The sequence below is a fragment of the Plecotus auritus genome (genome assembly GCF_963455305.1).
Source record: "Plecotus auritus genome assembly, chromosome: 4".
In the NCBI taxonomy this organism is placed as follows: domain Eukaryota; kingdom Metazoa; phylum Chordata; class Mammalia; order Chiroptera; family Vespertilionidae; genus Plecotus; species Plecotus auritus.
In genome coordinates, this window is record NC_137775.1 from 120,792,050 (window position 1) to 120,812,012 (window position 19,963).

Here is a 19,963-nt window from a genome sequence, read left to right on the forward strand (position 1 = left end):
CAAGAGGCTGATCAGAAAAGAGGGCCATTAGGGAGGTTAAGTAGGTGAAGCCAGCAGCAAGGCCCCTCCTGCAGGCCCTAAGTACTTTCCCCTGAAATACATGCCTCCCGCTTAATTCCTGAGGAGGGGTGGGGGGAGGGGAGGGAGTCCCCTCAGCCCAGCTTGCACCCTCTCCAGGACCCCTCAGGTCCTGACTGCCAGTTTAGGCCCAATCCTGGAATGCTGGCTCCTAATTGCTCACCTGCCTGCCTGCCTGGTCGCCCCTAACTGCCCCCCCCCCCGCCAGCCTAATCGCCCCCAACTGCCCCCCTGCTGGCCTAGTCGCCCCCAACTGCACCCTCCCCACCGGCCCAGTTGCCCCTAACTCTTCCCCCTCTTCCCCCCTCTCCCCCCCGCCAGCCTGGTCACCTCTTACTGTCCCCCTTGCCGGCCTGGTCATAGGCAGCCATCTTGTGAGGAGGTGATGGTCAATTTGCATATTACCTATTTATTATATAGGATTCCACACACAACCATGGTTAAGAGCAGGTCACCAGTCATTCACACATTAGGACAAAATGGGCCAATTGCACTGAGATGAACTGTTTCAAGGAAATAGATATTTTATTGAACAGAAAACAAGGGTGGGTAATTTCTAAGCATAGAACAATTTGAGCTGTGTAGCAAGCAGAAAGCTTGGGGGATTAGGGGAGCATGACTGGACACCTAAGGACTTGAGAAAGGATGGTCCTGAGCCTGAGGGTGGAGAGAGAGGGAAGGGCAGCATCCCAAGACAAACTCCTTTTCAAAACCACTGAGTGGTAGAGTTAGTCTCTAACCCAGAAAGGGGAAGAAATCTCCTCTCATGCTGACCTTGTATCAGAGGGTCTTTTACCCTAGGACCCAGAAGTTGAGTTAAAACAGTATTATATAATAATTTGGATGAAGTAGATTGTTGTGAGCTAATCTGGGTACCAAGTCATCATCTATAACACCAATGGTGGAATGAATTAAAAAGTCCAAGAAGTTGTTTCACTTCCAAAGTTTTGGAACTTAAGTTTACATAAAATTCAGGGATAACTCCACTTATTTTGCATTAACTGACTTAATGGAAACATTATGTATGAATGAATGCAGTAGCAAACATGCCAACATATTTTAGAAAAAAATACAAAAATAAAAATTCTTAGGGAATTACAAAGCGTACTACTGTTATTTATCTTTCAAAATTGTTGCAAGAAAATACTTTGGGGGAAGAAATAACTGTTAATTAATAAGTTAATTGCTAGTTAACAGTACCAGCATTGCTAGTATTAACTAATTATTAGTTACCATTAATTGCTAATGATAACTAATAATACACAATATCTAAGCATGTAGTCAACACTACCTTTGATATGGAAATATGCTGTCCTAGTACTAAGTCTTTTAACAAATGTGTGTGCCTACGAGGTGCAAAGCAGTGTAAATATTTTTTACTCATTTGATTGTGAACGAGACAAAAAATTAAGCAAGAAACAAAACAGAGCCAACTTGTTATAATGTTTGTAATACTGCAAACATTTTTACTGCATTTAATCTATACAAGTCTAATAAATACAGAAGTGCTTATGAATAAACGGATTTTTATTGTCTGGAAGCTCTTACAAGTAGGAGAATGAAGTATGTTATGGCAGCACACTCACTAACCCATACTTTGGGATTTTTTTACATTTGAAAAAAGAAATGTTCAGAATGGAACAAGACACAAGGGTAACCCAGCCTATGTTTGGCTTTGGCAGTCCTGTAAGCCCAGAAATATACCTGCAGACCAATTCAGAGTACTAAGAACCAAGGTTAACGTTTTCTCACACGTCACAACAATGACAAATTATGAAACAAACCTTGCACATAAATGATAAACTGCGCACACCACTTTAACACAGGTACGGCAGAGCTGGCAGAGCGAACAGAAGTGACTTCTCACAATGTTGTCTTATGAGAAATACATACTTCACACACAGGATACTATTTTAATGTGATTACAGAAAAAAAAAAAAGTCAACTAAGAAAATAGTTCTAATCACAAACAGAGCCAAAGCTCATATTGGGTCAAGCAATACAAAAGAGGCTGATCTTCTTAAAAACAAAACAAAAAACTTGGCAAGCTTGACATTTTCCCCTTTATTTCTGCTTCCAGGTTTACTTTTGAAAATGTGGAGTGAAAGACAAGCATTTTTATTTGGTCAAACACTGTAACTACAAGGACCAAGTACAAAATAAAGCAATGTCAAGGACCTGCTTTCTTCCACAAGCTGCACACCCTCAGGCTTCCTCTTCTTCATCACTGTCCTTCATGGTAATGCCCTGAAGTCCGCCTCCTTCTGAAACAGAGGCTGTAGCCTCCTCCACTGTTAACCGTCTGTGCACAGTGTCGTAGGTCTTACTGTTCAGTGTGCCTTCCAACACACCCTGCAATCGGAAGTCCCTATAGGTTTTCTGGAGGAGGAGGAGAAATATTGTTTAGATCACTTATGGATTATATGTGTGCAGGTATATGCAGATGTCTATCCTATATAATAAAGGCGTAATATGCTAAGTGTCCAACTGTTTGGTCGACCGCTTGAACAGTCGCTATGATGTGCACTGACCACCAGGGGGCAGATGCTCTGACCAGTAGGTTAGCTTGCTGCTGGGGTCTGGCCAATTGGGATTGGGCCAGTAGGGCTGGACATGCCCGGGAGCCCTCCCGTGGTCCCCAGCTGGCTGGCCCCCATTGGGACTGAGATGGCCCCGATTGCTGGCCAGGTTGAGGGACCCCACCCATGCACGAATTCATGCACCAGGCCTCTAGTATGTACATAAATGCAATTGGCATTTCCAAAATGATCTTGGGAAATCCATGAATGGCTTAAGATTATCAATGATTTTGTTGGTGTATTTCTAGGGAGAAAATAAAATGAGAGACTTTGGGTAGAGCTATTTAACCTAGAATCACTCTAAATAGGTCAAAATGTTTTAACTATCAGATGATAATTGAGCTTTTCTCCAAAATATTACTAATTACATAAAATTTACTATTTGGATAACTTGTAACAGGATAAAATGACATGTACTGATATATATATTTAATATGAAAAGAATCCTTAGTATTACAATTGAGGATACTTTCCTTTAATACTTAAAAATACATTACATTTTATAAAATGCATTAGCTTTTTGGGGAAGGTGTATGGAGGGAGAAGATTAATCCTATTATCAGTAAAAGAAATTTGTATTTTTACCGCTTGTGAATTATAACATTTATTTATATGTAACAAGGGATAAAATTTTGTGTACACCTAAATGTCTATGCATTCTGCCCTTTCCTTTTGAAATTCCCTTGGACTGTGAATTGTCAAATTCTGGCATAAAGCTCTCATAGATGGGCTAATAAAATATGTATTTACATTTTCTGTGAAACAGTAAATTATAATTTTGTGTGTTATATGTCAAAATAGAATCCCATGATATTATTTTTACAGTGATTCTCAAAAACAAGAACAAAAGAACTCTGGGTTATGTGGCACTTCAGATATGTAACCTGTAAAGCTTCCCTTAATTTCACTTTCCCCTTAAGTGTGATTTTCTTCAGATATAATTTTTCTATGACTAAACAATACAGGTATTTTAGTGTTGATTTTTAAAGTTGTAGGAAAAAATCTAGAATTAGTTCAATGGGGAAACAAAGAACAAATGAAGAGTTCCATTCTGTTGAGGCACTTCTAAGGCCATTTTTTAAGCGAAATTTCTTTAAAAATAATTTAACTGTCCTATATTAGCTTTAGAATATTAGGCAGTCATATTTCAATGAACTGGCCCCAAAGTATCTTCTATACATATCAATATGCCACGGATTGCTAATGGTCATCTTTTTTTTTGGGGGGGGGGTGGTGGTGGGGGGAGGGAAGGTTTGCACTTAATAGATGAATACAGTAAAATAAGAAGGAATGTTGTACTTGATGGCCCAATGTTATAACTCCAATATCTGGAAATTAACATTAAAGGATGTTTGAATTCACTCAACACAGTAGAAGGCAAATATCATACTATTCAGATGGTTGAGCTAAAGGAGCTTCTTCACATGAGCTGGAAGTGCTGATGGATGACATCTGATTCCCCTTGATATACATACCTGGCCCACTAACAGCCTTCTGGATACAAGGTAGCAGGCCCATTGGTATTTTCATGTTTTATCTTCCTGTCTTATTTCATATGCCCCATGTTGTCACACCAAGTTTTAGAAGTGATTTATCAAAAGTAAGTATGGAGTGTGAATACTTTTTTTACTTGGAATAATCAGTAGTTATAAATAAAATTCATATTTGAAAAGTCCACCAAATCTAAAAATAAGCTGAACTGTGAAGAATACTGTATAGAATCTGAAGTTAGTATTGCAACAGCAAGCAAAGTTTAGATGCAGAGTGTGGTTTTCTTCTTAAGTGATCACAACTATTTTCACTTGGATTCTAATATTTTGTTTTAAGACACACACAAAACCCACCATCCTGATAATCTCTTTCTAAGATGGTACCTTAGGAATAATACATCAAAATTTATGATCATTTATATTAAAACCTATGAAGTAGCTCTGAAAGGTAAGTTTTATCTAAAGAATCCAGAAACAGATATACATGGTATTACAACCATAGAGATCTGTGTTCAAGCCTCTAAGTGTCTAATAGTTAGATTAAAACACCCAAATTTTCATCTACAGATGACCTATCTGATCTAAAGTATTATTGCTCCACTGATAATTATGTATGTGGTTTGTGAGTCCTACTTTCTTATTTTGTGGAATGACTTTCCTTAGTTTAATTATCAGTAAGTTGGAAGGGACAGATTTGTATTGTGAAGGCTTTCTAATTTATATATAATTAAGACTCCACTTCCCTGTTTTATTAGCAAGCAATCAGCAGTTAGGGGCAGGTACCCCTGCAATCTCTCTCTTGTTTTAGAATTCATAAAATGTGATTTACACTTGGACAGCCTCTGTGGCTGCCAGTGAAGGTCTGCTTGGCTCTTATTTAAGCTAAGTGCCTGCCATAGGGTGCTGCTCACTTGTCTTTTCTCCTAGTAGAAGAGGCAGCTGCTTTATGTTAACTGCTTTGAAATGTCATATGGCCACTAGAGAGAACACAATTCACCATTTTGATTATTTGAGGATTCTATTTTTTCCCTCCCCAAGTAAATCATTCTGATGTTAAAACTTTGCAAACAGCTTCTTAGTCCTAAACATTTTGTGAAAATCTTACTAGAATTTGTTGGGTTTTGTTTTCAGGTGTTTCCCCCCCCCACCCAACATAAATAAAACAAGTCATGTCTAAGTATCTTTGTGGGACAAAGTTGGCTATCATATAAATGTAGATGGTGTCTGGGTCTCCAGGGGCATAGAAGAATGACAATGCTTGTTAGTAGTAGGGACTAAATTGCCAAGGTGGAGTACTTTGACTCCTGGGGAGGGTGAACTACTCTGCTATCACATGCAGGCCAAGTCTAAGGGGTTTGGATGAAAGGAAAGCCTATCAGGGCCTTTACAATTCTATACAATTCTCCTTAAATTCATTGGAAAATGATCATTATAAACATAACCATATAGGTTTGAAAAATGACGAATTTATGTCTGAAATTGGTTAAAGTCTCTTTATATTCAAAGTAGGAAAAAACTATTACAACACTAAATTATTAATTCATCCTGATTTTTTATTGTGAAAATAATTGTTTTAAATTATTAAATAAAGCCCTATGACTTGAATAAATATATCGGCCCAAGAAAGCATTGGCTGAGTCTGCTTGTGAAAAACAAAACATTGAAAGTCAAACATATTCATGAAATTTAATTTCATACTTATCAGTCTTACCTATAGGCAGCCATAATGAAAAATATGTGAAAGTTAAGACAAATCAATTGGCTTAGAGTACAATGGAAGTGTCACTGTAAAATTCAAGAAAGTATTGTTATTTTCTGCTAAAACATTTTCTGGTGCTTGTTTTTTAACTGTAATGACTTGAGAATAAGAGAAAAGGAATAGTTTTGAAAGAAACAAATGATGGGCTAATTGAAAAGACAAAAAAAGAAGTTAAGCTAAAAAAAAAAGGTTTTTATTCTAAAAACACAGTAAAGAGCTTAATCTATCAACTAATATTAATCGACTGAATATGTAACTTCTAACACCCTAAACCCAGTGGACATCAGCTTGAAAATGAGGCTGATCCTAAGGGCAGCCAGCTTATCCCAATAGTATAGACTGCAACCTTAACATATACATATTTTTAGAAGGTAAGAACCAGATTATCCTGATTCTCTTTTATGAAAGACAAACTTCATTTGAAAGCTCTCCGTGTCACATTTACAGAAACAAGGAAGAAACAATAAAGAAATTGAGGCAAATATGAACGCGTCTTAGCGTGTTTTCAGTTTCTTTGTAAAATAAATAATACCTGGTAAGAAGTGTCCTGCATCACAGGTATTTTGTGTATTGAAATGTAATGTGTTGGACAGCATTTAAAATTAGTGGGTGGCTATCATGTGACTTGTTATTTTTGACTAATCGTGACTACTATTACCGTGCCATTATAGATCTGGTTCTATGTGCCAGTTCTATGTGTAACTTCTTACTTTGGAACAGAACTTACCTATTTGTGGGTCTTTCCAATCTGTGATAACCTGTATGTCTATGGCACAAAATCATTTGTTTTCTAATTAGATTTCAGAAACCAAGAGAATGATGGGAAATATTTTAATGTGGCAAAAACTTCCTTTAATGATATTAACAGTAGTTCTTAAACTTGAACAACTATATGCAGATTGCTGGATCCCACTCAGAGTTTCTGATTCAGTAGATCTGGGGTTAGACAACTAGTCAGCATGTCTAGCAAGTTCCTAGGTGATGTTGATAATGCCAAGTCAGGAATGACACTTTGAAAATCAATGTGTATATGTGAGTGTGTAGTATGTGTGTGCATGTGCATATACACATATGCACACACATAAATATGCACATATACATAAATACATATGTGAACACATACACACATATATAGGCACATACATAATTACACATAATTTTATGTATGTGTGTATACCAGTATAAGGTATAGGTATGTACTAATTTGACAAATGGTACTAAGATTGAAGTAAAGCTTCTATTCACTAAACATAGCATATGCTATTACCTTTTCTCTTCAAGAGCAAAAGTCAAAATGGCCTTGCTGACATGATATGACATCAGTTAGTTTTGATGGTTCCCAGCACTGAAAATGATGATCCTTACATATAGGAAGAGGCATACTTCCAAAGAATTCAGGCAGTGACAGTGCATTACTTTTGTGTCAGGATATAACAAAAGAATGGAGGCTCTCCTTATCCTACTGACAAATTAAAAAGCCCTCCTAATGCTATATGATCCCATGAATTAAGGAGGAAATACATCATGAGAAAATATTTCTATACCTAAGAAAATACAAAATTATTGTGGACCGCCTACCTTCAGGTAAATGTGCTAGGGGCTTTCTGTATGTTATATAAAATTGTGATTACTTGATAACAAAATATTTTTTATTTATTAGAGCAAAGAAGATAAGTTTACATTTATTGAGTAATCTTAACTGTAAATGGAAATAAACAGCAGCACATCACTGCTGAAAGTGTTTTTTAAAAAGTACTTAAACCCACTGAGTCCTATCAAATAAGATGCTTTATTTGTATGTCAATATCTTGCCATTAGTCTTTATAGCTTGCTGGGCAATTCACATCTAAACACATTTTGTTTACCTTCACGATCTTGATGAGCGTCTTCAGTTGGTAAATATGAAGCTGAAGGTCTAATCTGTCCGCCAGCCACACACAGATGACTTTCATGGAACTGCTGTACCATTGCTGGGAAGAGGGATGGGGGCAGAGGGGAGGAGAAGAGGAAAGGAAAAAACCGCTGCAGTATTCATTTAACAGATTGGGTAATGAGGGGGTAATGAAACACTCTGAAATGACCACAGATCAGCACTTGAAGTCAATAATGCTATAATTTCCTGTTAACAGAATTGTATGTTTAGCTAGAGAATCTGCTAAGTTGACCTGGCCTGTTCTTCCCATGAATTAACATTACAGGCTTTCAGCTGTAACATATTCATGGGAAACAGTGTTTTCGCACTTGCTGCCTACTGGCCTGCTTTGTAATTTGTAGGTAACAATGGGCACTAAATACATGTTATGGGACTGAAAGGACTGCCAAATAGCAGGAAAAGACAGGTAAATAATTTTCAAAGGAAAATTTGCCATTAGCTTGTATGTTATGTAAAAATCCAAGAATATGTACATTATGCCATAATGCATGTAGTCAATGCCTAGAAATAACATTTTAAAGGAGTGATGGCAAAAATAGCCACACCTTACTAAACTACAATCCTCAAGCACACATGTACCTACTATTGATTGTCAAATATTTGCCAAAATCTTTTAAAACCACCTAAAATGAAAATGTCAGGTCGTAGGCATGAACATCATCAGGATGGAATTCTTGTGTCTTTTGTTTTTTCCTCGTGTCTTTTAAGAATCACAAAACAGCTGTCATTTGAAAGGAAAGTTTCTGTTCCATTTTGCAAGGGTTTTGGATGGTTCCTTTACCTCTGTTTATTACAACTCTCTTTAGGGGAAAACTGAAATTCTTTAATATAATTTCCTATTCATATGTAATGCCTGCAAGTATAGCAAAAGGAGGAATTTTGTTTCAGTTGTCAAAAAAGAAAAAAGAAAAAAAAAAAAGGCAACCTGTCAGTGGTGACATTTTAAGAGATTCAAAGACTACCATGCTCCAGAGCTCGGTTTGGGTGATTCTGTAAGAATAATCAGGCTACTCGCTCAGGTAACCATGAGACATACCCGAGTCCATGCAGCACTTAGGAGATGAGAGTTTTTGAAAGAGAAGAAATCTCGTACCTTGTTTGTACACACAAACACAATGACACTATAGATCACATGCATTACATATATTTGTACGTATTTGAACATAGAAAAAATCTTAAATGTTTTTCTTCACAAATAAAACAGTAAATTCAACTTCTAAGAGAAACCTCAAGGGATACAAATAAGTCTGAAATTCATCTGGACTTGTAGTAACATTGTTCTAATAAAATTTAGTATAAGAAATGGTATTTTAAACATAAGTTAAGAATGAATTTGGTTTCATATTCATCAGACTTATTTCTATTAATTTGTTAGTACACTGAACATACATGTATAAAATGAGATATACTAGATAAAATGAAGAACTGACTTACTAAATACTGTGATATCAAATGGATGAATGAACATTTTAAAAATTTGTGATAGACTATGATCTTTAAAAAATGTTATTAATGTACCTAATTTCATTCTTTCCTAAAGATTACTTTCTTAATTTTAAGATATGTAAAAGTATCAGAAATAAGTTTTATAAAATGAGATAAATTCCTAAACTCTTAAAAAATGAATTCAATACTTCAGCTGACACATTAAATCTAAAAACTTTTATAATCTCTTTATTTCTGATACCATTTAAATTCTGTACTTTCTTATTTCAAATTATTTTTAGTCTTAACTTCTTGAGTTCTATTTTAATACAGGTAAACACTCACCGGACTGGTGATACTGAAGACGAGTACACTGAATGAAGACCCTTACTCCTTTCCACATAATTTGAAAGCTAAAATATAGTCATGATGATTATGAGTCTTAACTTCTATTCCTTCTGCAGGGGATAATAAAATTTTCTTTTTGTTGGGGGGGACAAAATATGATAAATTGTACAAAGTCTAGCATAACACACTAGTTAATCTGACTGTGCAGGTACTATAAAAATGGTAAGTTGTATGAATTTGAGGAAAATGAAAATACTTTCTTAAATTTCTCCATATCTATTTTTTCTTAAAAAAATCCTCACATAATTTAAAATTAATTTTACTTCATTTTTCTATTACATATGAATAATACTAATGGTTATGTCGTAATCAAAAAGATACCTAATGTAACACAGAAATTTATTTTTAATATGGTAATATCTTTAATAAAAATGACAAAATTATAATTTTAGAAAAAAAAACAATTTTAGAATAAATGATCCAAAGTTAACAAAAACACACACATAAAAACACAGTTAAAAAAGAGAACCATTGTTAAGTAGAATTTTTAAGCTACTTTACCATCATCTTACTTTAAAGGCCAACAAATTATTCTATATGGAAAGTTCTACAAGAAAAATTAAAGTATCTGATAAGAATGCATATTTTTTGGTTCCCATGTCAAAGCATTTTGAAGAACTTCAGCTAAATCAAGCAAATGAAGAGAAAGCAGTAGCTTAGTTTATGTTGCTACTAAGAATAAAGTAACAAAAATACTCTCCTTTCTTGTATATGGTGAAACACACACACACACACACACACACACACAAGCAAACAAAACCACAAAACAAATCTCTAGCACTTTCCTATTTCTGGAGCTGGAATTGATATTTTTCTCTTTGGGGTGCTGAAGTATGGTGAGTCCTAGGTTTTCATCTTGAGAAAAAAGTCAAAGATAGCAGCTTAGCTTTAGCCCCTGCCCCCACCAAACCAAACCAACCTCCCAAAACAAAGGGGAAATTTTTTGAAAAGGATGAATGTGCAGTAAAGTCTGAGTGTTAGAAAATGCCCTTTCATTTTGGAAAAGTTAATTTTTTAAAAGAACTTGGTTGACTATTCACTTTTCCCGTCAGGGGCTGACAAGGAAGGGGTGCTGCGGCTTGCCCTGGAGCCAGGGCTGTGGCATTATTGCTTTATTCTTTGCTTTGGAATAAAGCAGTCAGTGTATATTCTACTCTTTTTTTTCCCTACACCAATCCATGACAGCAGCCTACCACTTTAACAAAATATAGATTTTTTTTCTTTTTGTGGTTCATTCAACTCCTGTAAGGGCATGTATTACTCACTTCATTTTCTTGAGATATCTCTTTTAAAGCAAAAATAAAAGGAAAGGAAAGGCTAGGGTTGACTCTGCGAGACCCCTGTATTTATTCACACTTATTGTGCATGACTGTAGACTGGTAAATCATATTAGCAGCCCGTCTCCCCATCAAGCTGCTACTTGCTTTCCAGCCCTGGGAAGGTTCAACAAATCAACAGGAGCACGGAAAACAGAACATCAGTCTAATCTAGTGTTTAAGGTGAAGTTTTCAAACCCAATCTAAGAAGATCTTTAGAGCAAGCAACAAGCTGAAGGGCTCAGAAGGTGGTATTGACAGTGAAGGAGTGTTGAAATATCGAGAAGCACAGCACTTGTGCATTTTTAATAACAAGAGGGTCAACAAGGACACAGCTCCCTCCGTGCCCGGAGTTGCCACTGACTATGGAAATTGCCACACCACGGCTATAAACGCTTGCAGTTCATCAGCTTTCTTAAACAGTTCATCAGCTTTCTTAAACACCCTGAACCCCCTCCGTGGACCTTTAGTCTTGAATTAACAAACCAAAGCAATGAAAGAGGGTGCAGCCTGAATGGCTGGCATTGATCCCCAACTGTGCCAGCACTACTACAGGCCCTGAAAAACTCTCTCCATTGTCAATAGAAATTGACAAACCTCCTCTCCTAAATAGTGCAGCTGAGCCGGGCGGGATCCTTGCAGCTGTAAAGGGCTCTGCTCTTGGGGCCCCGGAGCACTAACAATGGAACAAGCATGAGCTCTTTGTCAGCCCCAGACTCGGCAATTTTCTAACAAGGATTAAAGTTGTTTCTCTGCAGCGCGGGTGAAAAGAGATTTAGCAACATACCGTGCTTTCTTCATGCAAGTTAAAGAGAAGTAGTTAAGGAATTCCACTATTCTGTTGGCCAGTGGAAATGCAAAACAAATACACTAAATATGCACAGGTTCCCTTTCTGCTAATTTATAAGATTTTAAGGATGATTCGATTAAGTATAATGCGTATTGCCTGGAAACAAGCATTGCACATTTATTTGGGAAGTTTTATTTTTAAAAAGTCCAGCTGCTTGCCACCTGCAATGAAGTCTCAATACATACTAATGCACAATGCCTTTAGACCCTCTGTAGCTGATATTCCTAAATCTGAATCACAAGACCACATAGGGTTTATGTATCGCGGCTGCTTCAAGCAAATGATTTCCGTCAGAATGTGGCTTCTGATGATGATGGCAAGGTAAAAATAGCTGCTTTGCCAGGGGACAAATCTGTGACATATTTTCTGCTTAAGTGTTTAGCTTTTTATTGATTATGAATTGGTGCAACTAGTTGATCTACTCTCATTTTTCTCCAGCTATGCTCGTCTCAATAGGTGAACAGAAAAAAATAGAAAAAAACCAACACTTTTTAGCGCACTAAGATATGGAGTGGCTGAACTTCCACAGTATGCATGTAGTTCTTCATTTATTTCAAGAGAAGCTGTTTTACAGGCACCGAGTCACTGTGTTGAAATACCATCTAGAAAATCTCACCTTAGAAAATATGTACCTTTTTAATGCAAGGTTGAATAGAATAAAAACATAATATTCTTGAAATGCTGAAGGTTTTGATACGTTTGATAAAGATAAGCCATCCTGTAGGATTACTGGTAGCTTTAGAGAGCAACAAAATGCTTAGAAATGTTCCTGCTTGACAGTTTCATCAGTCTATTAACAAGAACACAGAAATGTTTTATTACACACGAGTGTTCCTTTTGTTGACCGTACATCTACTTAGTGTAACTAAATTTAGGGCCACTCGCTTCCCATTTCTAAACATTAAAATGCAAAGTTTATTTTAATGGTAAGTTGGATACAGTAATATCCACATTTCCTCCTCTGTTCAAGGCATCCCGATAAAATGACCATATTTAGTTTCACAAAACAGATCCCAAAACACAAGCATTTTGGAAGTGTTAAGTGTGAATTTGTTGTTGGCTTGGAATAGGAGTAAGGGCTGTATTTAAGGAAAACCGAAGCCAGTCTTATGGTTTAATACAGGCCTAACCTACACTTATCAAAATTCCCAGCGAGACCCAGAGACAGTCAGATGGAAGACAGAGACTTGCATCTCCACGTGGCAGCTGAGGGCTGGCTGACTACACAGCAGAGCAAAGTAGGGAAGCTGAGAGGCAAGTAGAGCAGCCCCCTTTCATGCTACTCTGCTTGATTGAGCCGGTCACTTGCTTTCTCTACGCCTCAGTTTTCTCATCTGCAATGTGAAGGGCACATTTTATGAATACAGCTCTAAAATAATTAGATTCTGATAATCTCCAGAAATACCATGAGGTTATATTTGTCAGAGTAAAGGGCATGATTAGAAACAATATAGCTTGTGATTCTTGTAAAAATGAAGTGAAGGGAAAAGCTAAATTGCCATATTTTTTCTTTTCATATGTGGCCTAAATATAGCTTTATTCTTTAAAAAAAATGCAAGCCTGGAGTTCCAGAACTTTCTATCACCTATTTGTTTTTCAACTTACTCATTTTGGTATTTTAATGAAGTAGTGCCATATAAAAGTCAAACAAGGTGTAATGAGGAATACATGAGATTTATAAAGAACTGTAAGATACAGTTATTCTTATTACTATTATCTTTATGAATTCTGATTATAAAGGAATCTGACATATTTTTCTTAATCGAGTGCATCAGTTAAAATTTCATTTAATTCTTACAACAACCTTGATGGATGGCTATTATTATCCCCATTTTGCCTATTAAAACTGAGCTTATAGGTAGATAACTGGGTTTAGATTAAGCAATTAATCCAAATTTATACAGGTATAAGTGGCAGGATTACAATTTTTATCTTCTATCTAAACTCCAGAGTCTGTGCTCATGACTCTAGGCTATTCAATTTCTTTCTAGAAAACAGTTTGTTCTGTCAATAACATCTCTGATTCTTTAAGGATAATTTGTTGCTTCTAGCAGGCAACTAAGAAAACAACTCGATCATTCCTGGTGGCTCTTGCTAGTCGATCTAACACAGGATTGTGAAGTCATACAGGAGATTCTCACTGTTAAGTCCATCACATTTCCTTACAAGTTAACGCAATCTACATTTTCAAAGATATCTGTAAACCCAATGATGTAATATGTAAATAAATTATTTAAAGAACCACACTCCCTGTTAGGATAACCAAACAAATGGCTCTTAAGCTACACATCTCCCACAGGTCCCCTTAAGATATTTTAAAGTGCCATACACCCAAATGCTTAGGAATACCAGAAAGGATTTTTTTTCACTGTAACAAAACAAGACAATGTGGACAAAGGTCGTTGGCTCATTCATAAGGGGACTTGATCGATGTTTGTAGCTTTCTTCTTTTTTAAAAACACAGACCAGAGAAGTATTTGATTCATGTCTTTTTTCTTCCATGTCCAATAGCCTCACATTCAGGGTGATTTGTATTTTTTAAAACTCTACCAGGAAGTCTGAAAATGAGAGTTCATGAGTACTATGATGTCTGTTAAGAAAGAGAAAGTGTAAAAAGAGCTAACATGGCAAGTTTGGCATACAGTAGGTACCTAATAAATGTTGTTAAATCCTGGGAAGACTTTCCTATTCTTGAGGTTCAATGCTTTTTTTTCCCATACTTTCTCCTTTTAAAAATGTCTCAATGTAATAATCAAGATATTTTCAGATGAATTAGAACCTTTTCAGATACAAAACAGAGTGAGTTACAGAGCAGGGCAAGTTCTAGAATTTGGGAGTCTTAGAAGCTCTTTTCCACTCACTACTACGTCGTTAATCCAAACGTCCTTAATTCCAAGGTGTCCTGACGGTAATGTTATCCCACTAGCTGACCTTTCTCCACACTACACAGGAGACTGAAATAAATACCGTTCTTATTATTCATCATCACCAAGCGGGCAAGCACTTCTGTACATTTATTCTGTGGTTCTTTTCCGAATGTTATAAAGACTAATAACTATAAAGTGAAAATTTCAGATAATCAGTTGTTACAAAATGATGGGATGGACACTAGTTTGACGAATCTTTTGACTAAAATGAACTCGGGTTAATTCAATTATACCAGCATATGCACCAGTCTGGGGCACAGTCATAGTCCATGAGTAGTTCATTTGGGGCACTCTGACCTTTTCATATAGTTGAATGGTTCATTTTGAACACTATAGATAACATTTTGGTCAGTATTGCATTTAAAACAATAATGTAGGCTATCTGGGTAAAAATAAATTGGGCTCCAGGAACTGCAACTGAATGGCACAAGCTGTTTTGAGATAAAACCCAGGTCTAAGAATTAGCAGATTTTTTTTTTTTTTGCTTCAGTCTTCTTATAAAAAAATGGGGAACAATAATTCCAAAATTAGTTTTCCAGAGTGCTGTAAGGATTGAAGTACATGGCTACCTTTCTGCCTCTGACTCAGTGCCCTCCCATGGGAATCCTGGTCAGCAGACGGAATGACCCGGTGCTCTGCTAGATGCTGGGTTTCTGGGCCAGTCCACTGTCTCAACGTTTAACCCCACATACGTTTCCCCAGCCAGATCCATGCTGACCTTTAAGACTCAGTTCAACCATTATTTCTGCTATAAATCCAATACTATCTCTTACTAGGTAGAGTTAGCTACTCCTGTATTTTCTGCTCCTAGAACTCTGTACAGGTGTCCATAAAATCATTGTAGAATGTACTATATGCCCACCTCAATGGGCTGTATCCACAAAAAAGCAACAATTCATGTTTTTATTGATATCTGCAGCCCTACCAGAATGTCAGGCACACAACATGCATTGCCTAGTTGTTGAAGGACTGAATGCCTTTAAATATTTGGAAATATTAAATGCTACATATATAATAGTGACAGGGCAGCTTTTCAATGGAAAAAGAACAGAAGAATGTCAGAGCCAGATTTACTGTTGACTTAAATCATGGTTCATGAATAGAAAAGTAATTCAATAGATCTTAAAACTAGAAATCACCAAAAAGTGAACAACTGATTTTGGCTAAAGGAATTGAACACAGGACTAAAACAGAGCTTTAAAGGTGACAGTCTAATTTCATTTAGGTGATGAGTTAAATAAAGGAGAAAGTACTAATAACCCCCATGTCTATGTCCATATATGAGTGTCACACATATATACACGTTTGCACAATAGTATGATGACTCTCCCTGCTGTTGTTGATGTGTTCAGGGGGCTGCCTCTCCAGCAGATGCTCAGGGCACTGGTGCCCACTCCTGGGGGCTCTCTGAGGCTCTAGGGCACAACTGGAGTAGGGCTGGCTGCGCTGCCTGTGCATTGTTACCTCTAACTGACCCGTCCTCGCGCCTTCTACACTTGCTGGCTTTGTGCGCTGTCTGTAAAGAGGGCAGAAAACATCATTGCCATGGCATTGCTGACTTCAGTCTGAGGGAACATTAGAGCCCCCCCCCCCAAACTTCCCGTCTCCCCCTCCTCGCCCCAGGAGCTGGTGTGAGCCTGGTTTTGAGCAAAGAACTCTTAGAGGGTGGAGAGGGGAGGAGGCGGCCTTAGCTCACAGTCATGGCACTTGATATCGCAAACACTGGAGCAAAGTACAAATTTTGTCTTGGGCCTAACTTTTGGCAAGTTTCTAATCATGCACTTGTAACAGACAGAAATAAACTAACACATTTCATAGGTAATCACTAGATTGTATTTTGAAAGGACATTTAAAACATTTTAATTTACAACTTTTTGAAAAACCCATCTGATACTAAGACTGTAAGCTCCCTTAGGGTGGAGACTTGGTCTGTCTTGTGTCACATTATATTCTCAGCCTCTAGCACAGTCTGTGGCCTTTAGAAAATGTCCAACAAATGCTGGTTGGATGGATAAATGATTAATAAGAGGGGTTTCACTTTCCTATTCTAATTAGAATCCTACTGAGTCATTGTGACAGTGATAGCCAACTACGTGGGGCCACACCAATGCCTAAGCTTTTAATCCCAGCATTCACCACCATTCCTTACATATAGTAATTGAATGGTGAACTGGATCTGTTTTCTAGACCATATGCATTCAAAACATCAACAGAATGAACATTCTGCATTAATAAACATATCCATTGTAAGGGTATATGATAAGCAGAAACTGAGGGGAAAGTCAGTGGAAAGAGCTGTGGACAGTACAAGAAGCCACATTTGAGGATCAGGAGAGCAACAGTATGGGGCAGTTATGTATCAGAATGCCTAAGCGGCGATATGGCTGGAAAGAATCTTGTTCAGCCACATTCAAATACCGCATCCCATTCCTGACTCTGAACCCTACACATGACAGAGGAAACTTTGAGAAGTTTCAAAGAATAGCCACAAGGATGATTAAAGGGCTAGAGAGGGGCCTATGAAGAGAAGTTAAACAAATAGAGATTGCTTGTTCTGGAGGAGAGAAGTATGACAGGTGGCTTAATAACAGCCTTCACATAAGGGAAAGATTATTTCCTAGAGGATGCTGGCTACCTGCTTTTTGTTCTCCACTGAGAGGAAAAGGAGAAATGGGTTTCAAAAACAACATGAAGGCCCTAGACCCTTCTTTAATCTGAAGAAAATATTTTGCCCAGACTTAGATAGCAACATGTAGATGGTCACTTATCTAGGATTGAGCTGAGATTGAGAAATCGAGGGCTCTGTCTCAAGCTTAGGTGTTTATAATCGTGGCGATCTGGCTGCCACTGTGGTGCCCACTTGTGAGTGGCAATGAGGATGCTGCAGGAAAAGCTTGTGGAGGGGGTGGCTGACAGGGAGAGTTCAAAAATCCCCAATAGCAAATGGCCTTAAAGCCATACGTCACTTGCTTATGGAGTTAGGTCTGAAGAGAAGGAGAATAGTAGCTATCGGTTCTACGAAAACATCACACTGGCCCACGGATAGAGATCCTGGCCTCAGGGGAGGCCTGTGTATTTCCATGAAGGCACTGTGGCCAGTTGCAGTGCAAGCATGCAAAGTCACCAGGGAAAGCCGGGCTCTGCATGGGGAAGCCAGAACTTCCAGACCATCTTAAAGGCGAATGTAGCACGAAATCAATACCAAGTAACTTTGGGAATGCTCAACTTGTTTCTAGTAATCCTTTCAACTATTGTGCACAAAATCAGTAGAAAGAATAGTCTAATTTCTTCAAAGACTCTGAAGTCCTTGGTGTCGGATGGCTGCATGAATGTGGATGCACACTGAAAGCATCTGGTGTTTAGAAAAATATCTGGATGAAAACGAAAGTTTTGTCATCTTCCATTCATCAAAGACACTTTACCATTACTCAGAGCGTTTAGGTGATCAACAATATTTCCCCCCCCTAGTCAAGTAGAGACCTCAGATCAGTCCGCATGTGAGATTTTTTTTTTTTTAAAAAAACCCTGAGCACTATTAAAGGTGAGTTAAGGCTCTGGTGGAAATCTAAAGAGCATCCGTAAATCTGAGCACTGCTCAGCTTTTGAATTGCTTTTCTTCTTCTTGGTTCTTTTAAATGGTTTTCTATGGCAGGAACATTTTTCTTAATTAGTCACAGCTAATTAGTGTTCTGGCATAGACAAGTAATCAGAAATGTCAGAGCTGCAAGGCTACATCTCCCTAATCCTTTGATAATAATTTAGCCTCCTGGGAGGGCCCCAAGCTGCGGTAAGTAGTGACTGACAATAAGGCAAAATTAGGTGGGCAGCAGACCATTAGGATAGAAAAATAAAAAGCACTACCCAATCCCGCTGAGCACCATCAGGCAACTAACTGCACTGCCAGATGAGGTGCCTGTTTAAGCCTGTGTTGTTAATTAGCTGATGCTACCAGACCTGCCACAGATGTCCAGGTGCCTCATGCAAGGTTGTGAATTTCTGGGAAGGAGCCAAATGACAATTGTGTCCCATGATCACATTTCAAGAATATAAGTATGGAGGCCACATATTTCTTGAAGATTATTTTGAATTATCAAAGAAATAAGATCAACAAGCTACCATGCGTTTTCTTTGAGGCAATTAGGTACGCTTATCTCAAGTTTCTCAGGTTTTCATTCACCAACAGCTTAGATTCAAATGAGGGCCTCTGGCCGCTCCAAGCCCCGCCTGGGCTTGCCAAAGCTGTTTTGGCACAAACCACACATCAAAATAGATCCCTTAAAAAAATAAATTCTTACACTTACAAATAATAACATGAAAATAAGGGTTATTAACAAAAATGAGCCAGAGGGCTGTATTTTGAGAGCAGAGGTTTAAAAGGGAAACAAACTTTGAGGGGGGAAAAAAGGTAAGGAGTGAGCTCCATATGGCATTTACTGAGGCAGAAAGACAATATACAGAGCAAGTTGGACTTTGATTATCTTAAAAAAGGCCAAACAACTTCGATGTGAGACCAGATACTGTAGGTAAAACAATGCAGGAATATATACAATTAAACACACACACACACACACACACACACACACACACACACACACACACACACACACACACACACACACACACACACACACACACACACACACCAGAAAACAGTGTGCTAAAGCAGCTCAATCACACAGTATTAAAACATGTGACTGCAAAATGAATGAAATGCTGCTCAGAGAACACAGATATCAAACACTCAGTCAAACTTTTTATCTGTCTTTAGTACACAATGAGGCACCAGGGTACACAACATAACATGTTTAGAAATAAATGATCTCAAATAGCCTCGAGTACATCACTGAACTTATATCATCCATCTCTTTCTAGAAAGAGAAATAGAATTCTTATACCACATGACTGAAATAAATGTGCAATTTTGAGTGTTGATAGGAAAATCATGTTGGGCATAATGGACCCATAGTTAATGTTTCATATTTGAATTCTTTTTTATATACACACAAAGCCAAAAAGAACATACTAGCACTCTGTAGTGGAAATCTATACACATTTATGCAGTCTATAGAAAAACTTTCCAGTTATTTGAGAGGGAAAGACCACTAAAAAGAGGAAAACTGTTATTTTTAAATCAACATTCACATATAAGAGAATAGATCTACACTATCATCAAATTTACGACATGTAAGAAGGTGAAA

General features: G+C 37.5%; 1 protein-coding gene across 12 annotated transcripts in view; it reads right to left on the reverse strand.

The window, feature by feature from the left end:
- Positions 1-577: 577 nt before the first annotated feature.
- Positions 578-19,963, reverse strand: part of CADPS2 (calcium dependent secretion activator 2) — a 498,042-nt gene continuing 478,656 nt past the window's right edge. For 9 of the 12 annotated variants that reach the window (XR_013960503.1, XM_080666495.1, XM_080666494.1 and 6 more), the window contains 2 exons: positions 7,772-7,876; positions 579-2,457 (listed from right to left, as the gene is read on the reverse strand). Coding sequence is in view for 10 of the 12 variants with exons in the window: in XM_080666495.1 (XP_080522621.1) it covers positions 2,284-2,457; positions 7,772-7,876 (279 nt within the window). In the remaining 2 variants the exon portion in view is untranslated. Of the gene's footprint in view, positions 2,458-7,771; positions 7,877-19,963 lie in introns of all 12 variants that reach the window. The other 3 variants (XM_080666492.1, XM_080666490.1, XR_013960502.1) reach the window with 2 other exon arrangements.